Source organism: Saccostrea cucullata, unplaced genomic scaffold, assembly GCF_032062105.1.
Source record: "Saccostrea cucullata isolate Sc308-1 unplaced genomic scaffold, CSIRO_AGI_Scuc_v1 ctg2892, whole genome shotgun sequence".
NCBI lineage: Eukaryota > Metazoa > Mollusca > Bivalvia > Ostreida > Ostreidae > Saccostrea > Saccostrea cuccullata.
This window is the reverse complement of record NW_026924588.1, coordinates 10072-29972: the sequence shown is the minus strand read 5'-3', so window position 1 is coordinate 29972 and position 19901 is coordinate 10072. Positions and strand designations below refer to the sequence as shown.

Here is a 19901-nt window from a genome sequence, read left to right as displayed (position 1 = left end):
ATTTCTGAACTTGACCACACTTCTTGTCATTTTAGAGATTTTCTAGAATCTTAAATTTCAAGTATAAAAGAATTTGATATATGCGATATTAGAATATTAAACTACAGTCACGTGCCAAAAGTGAAGATAATTTTATTTTTTCTCTTTATATTTCATTGAAAACAACATTTTATAAAATCATAGGTAAATGGTCAATTTTTGTCCAATCTAACTATTTATTTCAGTACTTAAACCAGAAAATGTGCAGTTATCTTTCTTTAAATGATCATTACAAGTTTATTATTTAGTAAAATATAGTTCATCACTAAACATCAGTTCTAAAATTCAAGATCAATGTTGATTATAATTATAATTCATTGTGAGTATATGACTTAAAAATTCATGTCACACTTTAATTACAATATTTTTAAATTATCAATACTTATCAGATAAAAACTATTGTTTTTTTAACTACAACAACTTCTTGGATTATCAAGAAAATTTTTCTAAATTCTGTCAAGAAATGTTGTCATACCAGCGATTTTACAAAATATTGTTTTCAATGAAATATATAAGGAAAAAATAAGATTATCTTCACTTTTGGCACACTATTAAAAATTGTTTGGAGCCATTCTCTGTAACAACTTCGTTGCAACGCATGGTCACCGATTTTGATGAAACTTTACCAATTTTCAATACTTGACACAGAAAACATATATCACAGAGATTTTTTTGCCATGTGTCTTGGTTGCCATGGCCGTAAAAGTATGACAATTCAAGACTTGCAAATATGCATCCTTAGGACTTTGCAACACCTACACCATAAGAAAAATTGGGATTAATTGCTATGTTGTGTTACCATAGAAACAACATACCAGTGGTTAAAAGTGAATTTGTTTTTGCTGCGTAAAGAATTGGAGCCATTCTCTCTCATGATTTGAAATTTTATATAGGGGCTGTGGCCCGCATAGTCTCAGAATTTCTCCAAACTCTCTATGATAAAAGTTATTGATGCCCTAAACTGAAATGAGGCAAAAATTGGTTGCTATGTTTGAGAGTTACTATGACATGTCTTAAAGTTCAAAAAAGGGCATATTTTGACATGTGTAGAGCCCCATAGTTAACATTTGCGACAAAGCAAACAACTGACAATGACTGTTTCCAAAAGTTGAAGGTCAGATGTCTCAAATGCATGATAAACATGTTTGGTAAATCAACTATTACATACGTTAAAATGGTAACAAAGTATTCAAATGTAAAAAAAAAAATATTTATTGAAATTTATAAATTTATACACGTAAAAATAAAAAGCAATTATAGGATGAAATATGACCAAATAATAGAAAAAAGAGCCTTGAAACATATACCATGAACAAAATATGATATTTCATTTTGGTTGGCAATGGTTGCCAAGGTTTTTATACCACAGAGAGCCTTCAAAGTAACACTCTGTGTGTTTAAATCTGATCCTATCTTTAAAACAGTACATTTAAGGAATGACTCTAATTCTTGGCCAAATTATCGAGTATAATATGACTCAACTTAAATAGTTTTAACAGATAACTTTAATAGTACTTATCTGGTAGAATTAAAGTAGAATATCATATGTTAATAAAAGTTGATGAAGAAAACATATGGTTTTGAAATATCTATTAAATTAATTATTATTGAGTCTTTCAACAAATTGTGATAAATATAGTTATAAATATATTCTGAAAGTCCAGGAAAAAATTGAGCCAATTTTAACACAAAATCGACACTTTCTTTAGCAATATTTATGCCCCGCCATGAATATACTTTGTGTGCAACCAGCATGGAAAAATAGGAATCTAAAATCAAAATGGAAAACTTGATCATATTCTTCTGATAAACCTTCCGCCACAAAATATAGTTCCTAGCTTAATTCTACCTGAATGGAATATAATCACAGTTTTTTTATTGGATATAGTTCAATTTGCCCTGTAAAATTCAGATTAAATGTTAAAACTTAAGATTGGTGCATGATTTTAGAAATAAAGGTCCAGACCAAAATCGACTCAAAACACAGGATCGAACGTCCTTAAAAAGGGAAAATGTTCAATAGTCAAATAGTCAAAATTTATAGTCACATTAGCTGTTGATAAATATCAATCATAAAAGTTTTGGTAATCTACATTTAAGGGTATGTATCAAAGGGAACAAAATATTTTCAAGCAAATATTTTCTGCTTATTTCCATAGCAACGCTCAAAATAAATATTTCATCTGAATTTTTAAAAAAGGAAAATTAGTACTACACCAACACCTTTGCAATTGATCATCAGTTAGAAGAAAATGTGATTTTTTTTAAAGATGGTATCAAATTTATTTATACTTACAAAGTGTAAATTCGAAAGCTCTATGTGGTATAAAAACCTTGGCAACCATTGCCAACCTAAATGAAATTATTATTTCTTCGTATTTGTTTTAAGACTGTCTTCTCTATGTTTCGGTCACATTTCATCATATAATTGTTTTTTTTTTCGTGTTTGACTTTATAAAATTCAATATATTTTTTTTAAATTAGAATACAAAAATCTTGAAAAAAAGAGAAAATTATATGGACTGGGTGGCGAGACCATGAAGCATGACATTCATTGATAGGTCGTAGAAGTGTCTGAAGCGAAAGTCATTAAACCGAGAATTTGACCTTGTATAGTGACAATGCATGATGACGGCAAAATTATTGCGCATACTGTTAAAAGTGTGTTCATTAAAATAATTTGAATTATTTATGCTTTTAAATATAACAGTTTGTTTTGTGCTAGCTATTGATATGCTCAACTGCATTTCATACATAATTTAAAATGCATTATCAGGAAATCAATTAGCAAGAGACTTGCTTAATGGCTCTCCATTAGATATTGTTCTGTGTGGTATAATCAATCTACCTTGTCGAAATTAATTGAGAAATGCAACAAGATATTTCTATATCCTCAGGTAGGTCAAATTTACTATTAAACATAGATTCGTTCTTTTTTTTTTAAAGAATTGTTATAAAAAATCTCTACATAAATTTTATTGCAAAATAATGATATAAATGCTATTTTTACAAGAGAGATATTTTAATGCAAGATGTATTTATTTGAAGCATGACAGTCATTGACAGGTCTGTTATGGATTTTAATTTTAGTTTTAACATTATTAAGCAATGTTAAAATTTTCAAAATTTTTTAAGTTCCTTAAAAATCAACTTAATTGATGTTTTTGCATGTTATTTATTTATTTTTATCATACCAGAGGACTGCTGTTTACCTTGACCTTGTTTTTAAATGCTATTATTGTAATATACGGAGGCCTTTAAATCACGCATTCAAAATTTAAAAAAAAACCTAAAGGAGAAGGAAATGAGGTATTTAAAAACTCTTTTCAACGGTTTGTGATTTAAAAATTTTGGACACAGATTGTCTTTTCAATACAACAATTATTTAAGGAAAGGAACACGTGACAGTGGTTTAAAATGTAAATATATCCAAATTTAGACATCATGCAAAAGTGGAAAATGATTTTTGTTATACAAAAGAAACTTCACTCAGTTTGAAAATACATATTAAACAAATTTTGATAAGGTTATGAATTGCATAATCCGTATAAGTTAAGATTTAGATACCAGTAACTGTGATATATCTATCAGGGCATTCCTCAGCTACATAATTATAAAAAAGTGAGAACAGTTATTAAACAACATCAACCTAAGTATCACTTCATCATGGCGTCATCTACTCCTACTGCGACTCCGTGTAGAGGAGCCCCTGCCACAGGATCCACGCCCACTGTGTCACCGGAAGAAACTAACTTTCTACGATTTGTCAATCTAGTCTTGAGGAGAGCACCAAAGGCCATAAGGATCCATTTTGATACAGTTCATCCTCCAATTAACCTTGTCACTGACCTAGCAACACAAAAAACTCTGCTGTTCAGCTTGAAAGCTAGAAAAGTAATAAATCAGGTCCAGTGGGACAAACTTTTCAAAGGTATGTTCAAGATAGTATTCAAAAAGTGTTTTAACATATTCCTGTCAATATCTTACAACTTCACTAAATCAAAAATAACATTTAGGATTAATTATTTATTCTAAAAATATGTATTTAGTTCTTGAGCAGATAAATCGAGGGACTGTGGTCTGAAGGTGTATCAAAAGATATGTACTCTGCATTTATTTGGCAATTACAATTACAAATTTTCTTTTACAGGAAATGATTGCAAATTTGCACTTTCAAAGTCATTTTGAAACTTAATGATAAAAGATTTATTAAATATCTCACATTTTCTCTTACCTAAACATTTTCAAATTTCATTTTCAATTGTTTCAGTTAACAATCCTATGTCAAAGGATTTCGATGTTACACTGTTAATCTGCCTTTTACGAAACATGAATCCCTCTACACTAGCACCAGCAGGAGGATTCGATATTCTACCCAATCCATCAGATGTCAGTACTGGGGCTGACTTAGCAAGAATCAAGTTCTACAGAAACGAAGTTGCCCACTCAGCAAATGCAAGGATGGACGCAAATGATTTTAATACTAGCTGGACACATGTTGAGGAGGTAGGAAAATTATTTTAAGCAACATAAAAGAATTTTAAAAAATATTGATAACAGAGAAAAAACATGTTAACTTACATTTAAAAAGGTGGATTGATGACACATTTTTTAACAACTTTGATAATCCGTGTGTGCAGTGCCTGTGACAATGTGAATGTATCATTGATTTGTCCTTGGCCTTAAAATTGACTTTCTTTTTAATATATTTAAATCTTGACCGAATCTTTTATATTTTAACAGACATGACATTTATTGTTTTATAGACATGACTGTACCAAGATCTTCACAACAAATTTATTTTCAAAAACAAATTACCTGTGTTTTTAACCACTCTGAAAATCAAATCTTTTCAGGCTATTGGAAGGCTTGGAGGTTCTGCATTACTGAATGAAACCAAAGCTTTGCGATTTTCTCCAATGGATGAATCTGAGAAAGAACTTCTTCTGGAGCTTCTTCTCGAAATTAAACATCTGAAAATGGAGCAGTTAGAAACAATCCCTCCTAATGTTAGAGGTGATCTTTGTTTAAGAATAAAAAAAAATGCTGAAATATTTTTCCCTCTATAAAAGTAATAATGGTAAATTATAACTTTGCTTTAATTCTTACTTTGATAATCAGTTATTAATTTATTTACTAATTATGTAATTAGTTAAACTTTCAGTTAATGATATTTAGAACTAAAAAGAGTAATATACATATAGTGGGCAAATGTCAATATTTTTAATAGTTTATTATCATGCAAAATTGAAATATGAAGAGGTAATGAGAGTTGTATTTTGCTTTTCTAATCATATGTAGAATTGATTGAAGAAAAACTAGTATCCTGGGAAAAAGAAGATGAACTTTTTGTAGAAATAAGGGCGTCCACAGCTGTTGAAAACTTTGTAAATGACAATCCATGCGTTGTAGTTGTTGGTCATCCAGGGTCGGGAAAATCAGCCATCATTCATCACATCGCCTTAAAAATGGGAAAACAGGGATTTTCTATCATTCCTATTGACCATCCCGATGAAATTAAAAGCTATCACGACCGAAAAAATCCACAAGTCTTTGTGATTGATGATCCTTGTGGAGAATTTATTGTTGACGAACAAGCAGCTAGTGCATGGGTTAAGTATTCAAAAGACATCGAAACATGTTTGAATTTTCAACAAAAGGAAGATCAAGTTAAATCAAAACTTTTAGTTTCATGTCGTTTTGTCGTAAGTCGTACTCGACCGTTTCGTTTAATAAAAATTTTCTCCAATTTCATTATCAATTTAGAAAATCACGAAAATAAGTTAACTGTATTCGAGAAAGAGCAAATATTGTCTGTGCACGTTCAACACGAAGTTCATTTACCTCAATTGGTAATAGAAAAGAATTTCGATTGCTTTCCATACCTTTGTAAAATATATGCTAATGCATTTACTGATTCAGCATGCATGGAAGCCTTTTTCGAGAATCCTTTCATTGAGTTAGTCTCTAAGCTTAACGTAATGGTTGATGATCCTAGGTCAGAAGCCATTCATGAATACTGCGCTTTAGTTTGTTGTGCCCTTGCAGAGAAAAGGGTGAATTCATATGTAATGGGTATTAAGAGAAATGTTGCTGATGAACATCTTCAAGAAATTTTAAATGCTTGTGATAGGCAGATTGATTCCTCAAATTTACTCTCAGCACTGGAAAGGATGAATGGTAAATATGTTAAAAAGGTGGGTTGTACATTTGCGCTCATACATTCAAAATTTTTGGAAGTCGTTGTGTGGCATTTCGGAAACCGATGTCCTGAAACACTGATTCTTCACTCATGTACTGAAATATTTCAAAACAGACTTAGACCACAAGGGAGACTACAGAAAGATTTTGATTTCAAGGAAGACAAAACTCTATTAGAATTAGACAAGAAGTGGATGAAATTCTACTCTAAAAGAATACAGAATGATATCAGTCAAGGGAATTTCAGAAATATATTTAAGAACCCATGCATGCCAAATGCTCTAATAGAAACTTGTCTATTTGACTCATTAGTAGATGGACATATTTTAGAAGAAACGCTTTTAAAAACAAATCTTAATATACCATCAATTATTACTGAAGCATATGCCTCATTTTCAAGGGAAGATTTATTGGAAAATAGCCAAGTAAAGTTTCTTCATTTGACAATAGCTTACAACTGGGCAGCATTTTTAGAAAAACTTTTTGAAACACGAAATGATGTTTTGTTTGAAACTCTATTTTCCCAACGAGCAAGCACGCTACATTTAGCGATTCTAAGTGAAAATATTGAGATTGTGCAAATGTGTCTCCAATATTATAGTGAGACTTTTGATAGCTTGGAGGAATTCATGAATTTTGGAATAACGTATGATACTCACTGTTTGTTTTGCGGCATACACCTAACAGATTTGAGTCATAAATTGTACTGTCCAGTTACACAAGTTCGAATCCCTCTACTTGTTTGTGTTACTGGTAAGCTGGAAATATTGGAATATCTTATCCAAAAAAAAGTTTGCTCACAAAAGGACCTCATTTCTGAATATCAACTCTTTGAAGAAACGGTTTCCCCATTAATGGTGACCAGTTTGCATGGGCATTGCAGTATTGTTCGTTATTTACTTCAACAGGGGGCATCTGTTAACTATCAAAATGAAAATGGAATTTCACCTCTTCATGAAGCTTGTCAAAGAGGACATTTAGAAGTTATAAAAATATTGCTTTCCAATGGGGCTAAAGTTAATTCAAGAGATACAGATGAGGAAACGCCACTTTCCCTCGCCTGCAGGAATGATTTCATAGAAATTGCTGACCAACTTTTGTGTAATGGTGCAGACATTAATTTGCAAGACTCCCAAGGATTGACACCAATACATAAATCTATATCTGATTGGAACATAAAGACTGTCGAATTCCTTACTGAAAGAAATTGTGATATCAATATAGTTTCTAGAAGAGGTGATACTCCTTTTTCTCTGGCCTGCTTTTATGGAAATTGTGCTATCGTTAGATTGTTAATTGAGAAGGGAATAAACAGGCAACAATTACAGGATGGGATGCTGAAAGCTTGCGTGAAAGGAAATAAAGGTATTATTTCAATACTTTTGGAGTATGGAGCGGAGATAAATTGGAAGAATACTCAAGGTCTTACAGCTCTCCACATTAGCTGTGCACAGAACAATGCAGATCTTGTAACATATCTTTTCGTAAAGGGGTGGTTGCAAATATTCAATCAAAGGATAAAAAAACACCTCTTCATTTTCAGCAAAGCATTTATCGCTAAAATGTTTATCAATTCTTCTACAAAACAGAGCAGAAATAATGGCAATTGATGATAAAGGGAGAACAGCTCTTCATTATGCCTTAACAGATTTTGATTGGTACTTTTCGAAAGAAGAGGAAATGGAACTTGAACACGAAGGAAGAAATAATATATTTCAGGATTCAACTAATCAAGAAGCTTTAAATAAGCTTAAAAGAATAACAGATATTCTTATTGAAAATAAGATCGATCTTAACACGGCAGACATCAATGGGCAAACACCCTTACATACAGCCTGTTCCGGAAATTTTCCCGAAATCGTCAAAGAATTCCTTCGTAATAAAGTAAATGTAAATGCATCCGACAAAGATGACTTCACTCCTTTACATATAGCTTGCTTTAAATGCCATTTCTTTCCAGTGCAATTGCTAATAGAGCATGGAGGTCGCGTCAACGCTACAGATGTGCATGGTTCCAGTCCCCTTCATTTAGCTTGCGTTATAGGAAATTTGGAGGTAGTGTCAACACTAGTAAAATATGGTGCAAAGATTAATATTCCAGACAAGACTGGGTCTACTCCATTGCATATCGCAATAAAGAATACACGTCAAGATGTTATTTATTTTCTGCTATATAATGAGGCAAATGTTAATGCAAGGGATAATGATGGTTTTACACCATTGTTACTCTGTTGTTGCCAAAATTATAATGAAATCGTGGAGATATTATTGAGGTTTGGGGCTGATTATGAGATAGAAATAAGTGAAGGTGTAAATGCTGTTACCATGGCAATAAAATGTCATCACTATGACATTAGTGATGTATTGTTTGAAAATGGAGCTCATCTGTATGAAAACAATTTAAGGTATTTGTTACAATGTTTTATAAATACAAATGACATTTTTAAGTTTTTGAACAAATATCGAGGTACGATTAATAAGTACAGAAATAAAAAGGGCCAATCCATCTTACACATCGCAACGCTAGACAACAATTCATATTGGGTCGGGACTTTACTTAATAAGACCGAACTATTTAAAGAAGTTGACAACAGAGGACAAACTGCTTTCTTATACGCGATATACAGTGAAGTGGCCAGCATTATTGATTTGTTTCTTGAAAGGTGCACGTCTGGAGACGCTATCACATTAAATCTACGAAAGAAATTACAGAGGGGTTATATTTGTTTTTTAGAGACTTTGTTTAAAATTTCTCGGCTACATTTTGATGAATTCGAAATGGTGTTCGATAGTGGAAATCATGACATTGTCCGTAAGTTTATGAGAAATGTAAAGGACTACTATTTGACGGATTTTACAATTAAATATTGTTCTTCTGGATATGATAAAATTATTACAGAAGCTTTAAAGTGCGGCAAGTATATTGACATGTACAATATTATTCTTGCAAGACTTCCCGATGAACTATGGAACCTTCACAAAAGTATAATACCTTGTCTCTGTCCAGAACGTGGAGAAACGAGTAGTCAGAACTGGATAAAACAAGGAGAGGAAATAGAGAAATGTTTACCTTTCGATCTAAACCTCTTCATGCTCTCCAAGTTTGAGATTTGGCCACTTTTGATTTTAAGAAAAGATTGCAATTTGATAATGCGATACATTGGTGAAAGATTCCGATATCCAATGAATGATTATTTGAACTTGTTGTCAATCACAGATGCTATTGGAAATACTTTCTTGCATTATAGCTCCTTAATTCCAAATATGTATTTTACGTTTGATTGTTTTAATCATTTCAAGAGAGATTTTTTGTTGTCAATAGATGAGCATGTAAATCGCCAAAACTTGGCAGGTTGTACACCCCTTCATTATGCAGTACAGTGTCCTTGTCCTTTGAACATATCAACACTAATAGAATTGGGTGCAGATATTGAAGTTAAGGATAAATCTGGTCGGGATGTTCTAGATTATTCTAAAGCGTATGGTTTTCAGGACACAGAAGAAATCCTAAAACGCTATGATACCTACAGACGTTAATGAGGTGTTTAAGTGATATGTCTATTTAATCCATGACGTGGATTGTTTCGCAGCATAACATTACTTTGAAAAATGTACAAAAACGATAAGCAAGAAAGTATGATATTGAAATGCATCATCACAATATAAATGTCATTGATGCATTTTATCAATTCCTTGCTTTAATACATTGTCTTGAAATCAGAAAAGGGAAATAGATTTGCAAGTATTTTAATTGAACTCTGAAAGATTTCTCATATTTATAATGAGCCCACGTGGTTCAGTGGTTAGAGCGTTTTATGCAGAGTCACGGAGTAAGCATTTTATCCTCACCTTGCGGCTTCGAATCCACTGTTTGTCGTGGAAAACAGTCTTTTTGATTAAAACGGTTAAATCGAGGCCCCGTGTCGAAGTATGTGGTAGCACCAACAAGATTCCTTACTGTTCAATGGCCGTAAGTACCAAGTAAAGGTCTAAAGTTGCAACCCTCAACCGGCAAATTATGACGACACAATATGGATGAAAATTTCGTTGAGAATTGTTAAACAAGCAAAAAAAAAAAAGATACTTTAGAAAACATTTTGTTTTGGTATGTTGTCTTAATTCTCCGAAAAAAGAAGTTCATTACAATCCATTTACGGACTATATATATGAGGCTCTATTTTGGTATTCATTAGATATCAATTTAACATTTTTTTTAAATTCATTATTATTATCATTATTATTATCATTATTATGAACAGTATATTCTCATTGTATTTCATACAAGACTTTTTGAGTGTCAATTTACAGAACTGTTTCAAGTTTGCAAACATTATATGCCTTCTTTTTTCTCGTTGTCTTTCAAATCTGCATTCTTAATTTGCATGATTTTCCAATTTCATTTTAACATCACTGGGTAATCAATTTGTTGTACAAATATCCGTATACTTATATTATTGAGGTATTGTAAATGGAATATTCGTCTTAAATCATACTATTAATTTAAATTACACAACCATAAATAAGCGCAACTGAGTTTTCAAAACAGATATTGATTCCGTGGACCCTGAGATCCACTCAGAAAACAGTGGCGCCAAAAAGGATGCCATGGGCAAAGATTAGGTTACGGGTGCACAAGAATGTTTTGGACGGTTTACTTCTAAAACAACTTGCCGTTAGGACAATTTACTCTATTCAAATTTAAACTAACCAAACATTAATGAACTTCGATTAAAAATTACTGCCTCCCCGAATCAGAATTGTAACAACAATGTACCAATTCAATTCAAATCTTTAAATGATGTCTATCAAATGTGTTACATGTATTTGTCGCAAAGTCATTAAGTCAATAAAACATCATGAATGATAATTTGTCGAATTTTGGTACACAGTACATTGGTTGTTGTAAGTCCTTGTCGCCAAAGACCGTACCCATTTATATAGCCGTAATATTTTTTTCGTTCATTGAAATCCACCTGCTTTTGTCTCTGTAAAACAGACACTGGTAGCTGTACATTTTACTTATTTAAGTGAGTATTTTTTTATTTTTAAAAATTTTACAGTACGACTATTTTAATGAAGCGTTTAATTTTACTCTAGTTTTCTGATTCTTTACCGTTTATTCTTAATGCTCTGTCTCGAATTGCCAATGTTTTCAGCTTCTCACAATGAAACTATGTGATGAAAAGTGGTTTTGCGCATAAACTGTAACCAATTCATTAAAAATTCAATCCTGAGAGAAAATCAAGCTTAATGTCATATGATTTCTATGTTGTATGTCATTCTAGAGATCAGGGGCCCGTTTTACAAAAGATTGATTGTATACTGTTTAACGTTCCGCTCCAGAATATTTCACTGATATGGAAACGTCTCCATTGCCGGTGAAGGGCTGCAAATTTAGGCCTATGCTCGGCACTTACAGCCTTTGATCAGGGAGGGATCCTTATCGTGCCACACCTGCTGTCATATGGGGCCTCGGTTTATTCGGTCTCATCCGAAGGACCGCCCCATTTAGTCGCCTTTTACGAAAAGCAAGGGGAACTGAGGACCTATTCTAACCCGGATCCCCACGAAGCTTTTAACAGAAGAACTACGACTTAGACCAAAAACTTCAGATTATTGTAAAACTTTGCAAAATTAATAACTCTCTTTGAAATTGTTTGTGTAAAAATGATTATTTTTCATTCTAGAGAATTTGTCCACGACTATACCGGACAACCATCATATGAAAATACCACATGCAGGTGATGTTTAGTACATCTCAGGAACCAATGTGTATTAGTGGTTTGTTGGGTATGCCAGGGCATCAACAATATAGTAGCGTGGTCCCTTTTTACACTCTTAGTATACTGGTAGGATATAAGCAAAGAGTATTTTTTTTTATTTCATTGTGTATAACAAAATATTTATTATTCAAGCATGTTGTATTCATAATGGAATAATGTAACATAAAAAATTCAAGCCAATTTTTAACACCCATCACAGTAAAAAAAATGCAGGAACATTTTCCCCCAAAAGACTACGGTTTCTCTTTTACAAGGAAATGGGAGGAGATATTTCGATTAGATGCTATTAAAAGAATACTCTTGATATATGATATTTTTCTTTTAATGACGAAGACGAATTATATGTTCACGATTCAAAATCAACTACAAATACAATTTTTTATTTATAAAACATAAGCATTAAAACACTATAACTAGATTAACCAGACAAGTCCACACTTAACGATATATAAAAATGAGTACGTTTCAACTGAGAGCTTGCAAGCACGTTTATACTGCAGGCATTTACCCGGTAACGACACAAATCTACGTGGCTTGTTATGATTCTTAACTGGTCAATCGCATGTAAATGAAAACTGTGAAGAGGTTCAAAATAATTTTTTTAAGTTGAAGCAGAGCACAGGATTGTTCAACAAAGATAATTTTACTCAACCTTACTCATATAATATACACGTTATATATCAAACTCGACTCTGAAAAAAAAACAGTGCTCGGAGTTAGCAAAAGCTTTAAAGGGTATACCTGTGAGTGATTTCTTTTAATATTCATAAAAATCAAAGAACCTTAACTTCAACACGCAGCTTGGTTTGCAGAGCATGTATTACATTTATCATGTGCAAATCTTATGTTTAAATATTTATGTACATATTTTGTAACCCTATTAGATGTAATGCTCTGGTTCAAATAAAACACAAAACACAACTTTAAGAGTTGTCCCAAAAAACTCATGAACAGCATTAGTTCTAGCTAGGTGTGCATCTTAAACACGATTCAAACACCCAATATTATGTGAAAGCCACCAAAATCTACCTGATTCAAGATCAATCTTTACCGCCTGTCAATTATTAAAAAACAATTATAGCTTTTGATAGGCCAGCTACCTGTGCTACCTGATAATCTTAGTTTGCATTTTTTTTTTGTTTACACAATTGCCTTGTCTTGCGCCAAACTCTTTCATGTACTTGCGTTGTATACACGCAGGGTAGAAGAGTTGGTCTTTTGAACAGATCAAGTGGTGGAATACTTTGTCTGTAGAGATCATACGCCAAAAGAAAATTGAGTTCACCGAGATATTGAAAATTGACGATTTCTGTGGTTGTGTTTCGTGGGTGGCTAGGATTTTTGAACAGGAATAATGTTTTACTGAGGCGTCTTGAAAAAGAGAGAAAGCAGAAATTGTATGAAGATGAGAATGAGAAGAAAATGAATTGCGTGGTAACCTTCTTCCTTGCGAGCACGCGCTAATTTGTATGGTCCTAATTTCTAAAAAAAAAAAAAAGAATTAAGAAATAAAAGAGACTATAAAATAAGTTTTAATGACAAATAATTATAACTTGGTTCAGCACAGCTTCGGTGTCATCACGATATGAAAGCCAGATTAGATCCGTTTACGTACGATGCAGCTGACGTTAGTTACGATGCAATATAATACGGTCTGATGCGATGAGAACGATTATAATTTTGACAATCAAAAGAGATTTCACGATCAACACGAGAGCGAAGAGTGAACACAAGATTTGTTGTTGTTAGATACGATCACTATTATTTTTCCACGTTCGAGTCCCCGATTTCATACGTGGCGACAATGCGGATAGTTGGAACATATAGCTTTAAGGATACATATTTTGAAAAGTAAGTATTTGCAAATATATCATGGACCAAATCACTATGATATTCTATTAAGAAATAGAAATGGAGAAAGGTAACGTGTGTACGTGGAAGTTTTTTTTTATTATGGTGGCATATTTCTGCTCCCTACATGCAAGATAAATTATGTAAAAATGCAAAATAATTACGAAGACATGCGACTTATTCATGTTAACATGCAAGTTATACCGATCTTATAAGAAAATATAATTCAAAAATGGGTACATTTACTTAATAACGCCCATATCTGACATCGTAGATGAAACGGAAACGTATAACCGCCTTGTGATGTTGTTTTACACTTCAAAATGGCAAAATAAATTTACCGTCATCTTTCAATGAAAGGTTTTAAACGTCAAAATTATGTTAAATTATGTTATTATTATGTTATTACATTATGATTCCATTTCTAATTCTAATTATTTTTCTCTGTGATAACTGTTTGAAAGTTGGGTGGATTTATTTCTTGATAATTCTGCCGGAATGTAAATGAGGCAGGTCGATAGGTCAGCAGCTAAGGAGGCCTAATACGAATGCAAATCTCGTGCGCATCTGTCTCTGTGTTTGACGCTAATTTTAAGATACATATTTCTGTGAAATTATAAAAAAAATACTGAAAGGAAAAAGAATCGCATGGTAAACTTTGAGGTGAATTAAATTTATTTTTCAAGTATTCCTATCTAACTTTTAAAATTATCTTTCAAAAAGATAAAACCAAAATCCTATTTGATTTTGTCTCATAGTTATTGAAGTTCATATGACGAAAGCCCCCCCCCCCCCCCCCCCCCCCCCCAAATGAGAAAATTAAATACTCTTATAAATTTCAATGTCTTCCCCGCGCATCTCTCACAACCTGGATTCTTCTTTGCACGGAATTCATCAGAATGTTTATCTTTCAAACTGTAGCTGTATTTGGATGGGTCAGTGAGAGAAACACAATCTAGTAAGTTGAGCGGCTCAAAACCCAAATAGTGGAATTGTTTCCTAAAAGTGTAATGTTTTCAAAAAGTTCTGAAGCTTTCATAAATATTATTCGAGTTTATGGCTGTGAAAAATCTGGAAAGATTATGGCATGAAGGAGTACCGTTCTGGAATTATGACATCATTGTTTTGATGCATTTCTCTATTCAAAACAGAAAAAGCATCAAAATGGACCATTTCAAAGGGAATTTTCCGTGAGAAAAAGTATCCACAGCTAGGGTTCACTTTAATTTTTGGATATGTTGTGCAAAATACAATGAAAAATCACATATCTCAAAATCTTTGTGGGCGATGCCTGTGGACAATATTTTCTGAAACAAAATTCAATTGAAAATTGGTGTCTTCTGCAACATTTTAAGAAAATACGGGAAAATGCACATGTTTATGACGTCACAATTAGCATTTAGAAATGCATATAAGAAACATAATTTGTAGAAAAATTATGCATGGAATTTCAATGATTAAAAATACAAGTGTTTTCATTTTTTTTACATCAGTTTAATTTTTAAGAAAATCACGGGGCAAGATTTGTATTGAAACCATACCTTCTTCTTTACAAGAAACTGCTTAGGTACCCGTTCTTGCCAATTTTATTAAATAGGCTAGTCAAAAACCAGACCAGATGTAACTTCCGTTAACTGTATTAAGAAATTTATATTGTCTCTAAATATTGAAAATGATGTGTATACATCAGATGCATCAAATGGTGCAACAAGATTTGGTGAGAAACTCGCCATCATCAAATTGCACGTGTTTTGGACCTTTTAGCATTTTCCTTACGTGACGTCATTCCTTTTTACGGTTGAGTAATTCTGAACACTGATTTTGGTGCATAGTAACTAAATTTCTCATCTGACCGATTTTCGTAATTTTCGGTCATGCGGTCAATTTTTTTCGTATATTATGCTACCCGGCGTTTTTTTTTTCCTTTCGGTATATATAACCGTGTAGTTTGGGTCTAAGATGTGTCGTTGATACTTAATGAGCTGGGGCAAATATACATTTTTATTACATACTTAATAATAATTACAGGATATTTGCATATGCGATACGGCTGACGTCACAATAGTCGTATCAGTCCTGCAGGGCTGATACGGATCATTATCACACCCCTAGTAAATTCAACCTCAAAAAACAGTACTAGTACTTGTGATCATACACATATATTTTGGGGTTACACAATTCTCTTTATTTTAACTTTGTGAATGTAATGATAATCTAAATGATAAATAATAGATTATTTTTAAATTACTGATTGGGGACATTTGAAATAGAAGTACATGCAGAAACAAACCGAAACTGTATGAGACAATTTTTGACTGTGTACATTTTAAGAAGTCCGTGCATGATTATTTACTCATTTTCTTCTCAACTTAATGTGTTCTGTATTGTATTACTATGTATGTAATAAATATAATAAAACATATCCTTTTCCACATCACATCCCGTATCAGCCTTCGACCAATAGCAGCTCTCGGGCCTTCGGCCCTCTGGCTGGTATTGGTGTCTCAGGCTGATAGAGGATGTGATATGGAAAAGGGTATGTATTATTCTCTATGTATATTGATCATGTTATTCATTCTGTTTCGAACTGTCAAAACATGTATATAAACTGCTGATGAATTAGATCTTTAAATACAATAAAGGGTATGGATGACATCTTATCGATGCAAATGAATATTCTTCGGTCAGCAATCAATAAAATGAATTTGAAAAAAAAAGGTTTTGATGAAACGTTGATTTTTTTCTTCTAATAATGAACATATTGTATGTTTTCTGTCAAATTTAAAGAACTGTATGATGAAGCCTTTTGTGAAATTCCATTTTAAAAGATAAAACTAACGTTTTGAATTTTTTTTAATAAGCAAGATAAAAACGTACATCGCATTTTTCACCTATATGTTGATATTGTCTGAAAACTGTGAAAGTTATAGTGAAGTTCAAATTCTTCTACACGGTTAATTTAGAAGATCATGAAAAAATTCAATTTCTATCACAAGTATTGTTTTTTACATGTATTTAGATTGAATATGGAAATAATATCGGATAATTGGATGAATTGGGGAAAATTAAAAAAAATGTGCATGCATTTGATTTGTTTCTATCAATGTGTTTTCCTGTAATGGTTGGACATTATTAATATTATTTTGACGCAAATTAACGTGAAAAATATTTACGCCTTGGTCAATAAGGACGTTCAGTATTAATACTAAATAATGATTCAAAGTATGATATAGCTTCTAAGTTACGCTTACCGCAAATGAATCCTTGTTTATTACATTGCACGAAGATTCTTCGAAACTGGGCTTAAAGTTTGGGGGGGGGGTATTTAATGGAAAGACGGTATTAAGAAAGGGGATTTGTCAGATTGATAATTAAGGTAATCACATTATTGTTGAACCAGATGCATTCTGCAAATTATTTTATGACATGCTTAAACGTGTTGATTTTGTTTTTATTTTAAGAACTGCTAAAAGTACATCATTGAAATAATTCCATAAACATCATCACAAACTTTTGAATATATTACAAACACACTGAACGATGAAGGCTATGACACAATTTCACAAAACAGCATTATTTTACAGTTATCACAATTTGGTGTTAATGAAACTGTCCTTCATATCCACAATCAAATAGACGACATTGAAATTATATACAGGGTGTCCCAAAACATATTTTACACTTTTAAACCGTTATAAAAATTCCAATCTTCAAGTCACATTAATAAAATTAAAAATATTTAATAAAATTGTTATGAATTTCTTGTCAAGCACACATTTGTTACAATTTCCTTATTAATTATCAACAATTTTTTTTTTAGAATAACTTCATAACATATGACATTTTACAGCATGTTCCAAATTAAATCCCTTGGAATTAATATTATTTGAACACGATTTCTTAAGTTTTTTTACTAAGTTTTATATGTAACATTCTAACAGGTTTTTCCACAATTAAATCGAGTTTCAACAAACACAAGAACGTAAGATTCGCTTCAATAACATTTTGTTAAAATGGAAGTGGGCTTAATCGGAAAACCATGCATCTGTTAAATTTGCAGAGTTTGGTCTATATAATCAAAATCCAATAGGCAAACTCTAAACGACATCTAATTTCTGTCTCTATCAAATGCTGCATTACAATTATCTTGTAAGGAATCAGTTTTAAATCGAATTTGAATATTTTATGAACACTAGATTTACCAATAGTACCATATGCATCTAGTTTAGGCAGTACCCGTCTGTGGGATTTTTATAAAGTTTCAGTGATTACTCTATCAATGAAATTAATGTTCTCTTTGGTACGAGCACTCCTTGGTCTTATTACCAGAATTAAGTCATGTGTCATTTATGGTGCCTTTAACTTTTAACTCCCTCGCAAGTCTGTAAATTAGCATTCTGTTGTGTACTTTCATTGCAGAATTTGCTTTCTCATGGTTCCTATGACCAAAGTAGCAGATTTACACCCATATTAAAGTTTGACAATACTTCTACCATCTGTTCACTTGAAGGTTCAAAATTAAAAATATGATGCCTTCATTTGAACATTGACTTTAAGGTCAGATGACACGTTCCTCAATATTATATAATTTTTTCTAAGAATTTGTCATTGAAGTATAGGTACTCAAACAAGTTTCCTCTTAAAAAAAATTAGGGTACCTTACCAAGCATTTGGCCAGGACACCATAGCGTCATATTTCTTATAAAACCTTTATGGTTAATATTCTAAATAGCTAATGACACAATTTTCGGTGTACTTATAATTAAAAACATTTTGAAAACAATGTTAAAATCAATGTAAAAATCAAAAGATAATGACAAATATGAACAATTTTTTTATATAATACTAAGCGATGCAAGATATATATGAGAGCAACGTATCGTCTGACCTTAATACATTGTACAAATAACGATCAATGTCCTTCATTCTTATTCATTAATTTACAAATTAACTTTTAGAAAATACGTTTTGCTTTTGTTTCCAGATACTGTCAAACAACTTTTATTTCCTACGACTTTATTTCGCGATTTAACAGGTATAAACTAGTTCACGGCGATTTATTTTCGCGATCAAGCCTTTTTCGATCTGTTGTTAAAAGACACATCCACTTTAAGGACCAGTTCGCGGCGAGAAATATTTCTGAATAAAAATTGGTTCACAGTATTTCATAATCTCATAAAGAGGGAGTTGGATAGGATAAAGTAATGTGACCAGGTGTGTTCATTTGTGAGTGCGGTAGTCATGTACAAAAGTAGAAATGAAGAGATTTTCATTGGAATCGATGTCGAATGCTGGTTTGATTTATATAATATGCTCCTTGTCAAGGTCAAGGATTGCTACGGTTTGCTGTGCCTTTGTGTTATTTTTAGTCAGTTTATAAAACCCAGCAAAGAGGAGTATTTTAAAGTGTCTATTCACATCCAATATAATGTTCAGCATCATGACCAGATTTGTCCCTAATTCCGATTTCAGCACCAAAGTCAACAAGTAAACGAAATGTACCACGATTTCTTATTGCGTAGTGGAGGGGTGTACATCCCGCAAGGTTCTGCATATTGATAAGCGTTCTTAGAGAAGATCTTAAGATCTTAGTCTTATTTTTGAGAGGAGAAATGTCGAATAAATCCTCATTTTCCATTAAGAAAATTCGGGATAAATCTTCATTTTCCATTAAACACATATAATGTAAAATGCTATTTCCAATGACATCCTTCAATGAAAAAATATCTGTTGCAAAACTAATAAATTCCAAAAATGATAAACCTTTTAATATTGGATTATCAGAACAAAACAGAAGCGGCCATATCTCCAAGGGGGATAAAACTGTTAAATTTCTAATATATCTCACTTTATCAATTATTGTTTTCTCCTCTAACCAATTGTGGTCGCTTGTCATACAGTTTTCTGGAGATAGACATGGTACTGTGCTTGTATGAAGGTTCCATAATTCATCTGGAAGATCAACAAGAATAATGCTGTATATTTCAAGGTACTTTCTGCTATTTAAAGCATTTTCCATTATTTTAT

The 19901-nt window shown here is 32.2% G+C and overlaps 2 protein-coding genes across 2 annotated transcripts; both read left to right on the top strand.

The window, feature by feature from the left end:
- The first annotated feature begins 3644 nt into the window (after positions 1-3644).
- On the top strand, positions 3645-7850 carry LOC134266775 (uncharacterized). Its single transcript, XM_062749001.1, has 4 exons — positions 3645-3970; positions 4310-4545; positions 4896-5055; positions 5341-7850. Exons 1-4 carry the CDS (start codon positions 3706-3708, stop codon positions 7848-7850), a joined length of 3171 nt encoding a protein of 1056 aa, XP_062604985.1. The 5' UTR covers positions 3645-3705.
- On the top strand, positions 7840-9862 carry LOC134266776 (ankyrin-2-like). Its single transcript, XM_062749002.1, has one exon. It carries the CDS (start codon positions 7840-7842, stop codon positions 9775-9777), a length of 1938 nt encoding a protein of 645 aa, XP_062604986.1. The 3' UTR covers positions 9778-9862.
- Positions 9863-19901: the final 10039 nt, after the last annotated feature.

Coding starts and splice junctions, on each gene's coding strand:
- LOC134266775 (XM_062749001.1), top strand. CDS start 3,706: ATGGCGTCATCTACTCCTACTGCGACTCCGTGTAGAGGAGCCCCTGCC. Junction 3,971..4,309: donor GTGGGACAAACTTTTCAAAG/GTATGTTCAAGA, acceptor CAATTGTTTCAG/TTAACAATCCTATGTCAAAG. Junction 4,546..4,895: donor GCTGGACACATGTTGAGGAG/GTAGGAAAATTA, acceptor AAATCTTTTCAG/GCTATTGGAAGGCTTGGAGG.
- LOC134266776 (XM_062749002.1), top strand. CDS start 7,840: ATGGCAATTGATGATAAAGGGAGAACAGCTCTTCATTATGCCTTAACA.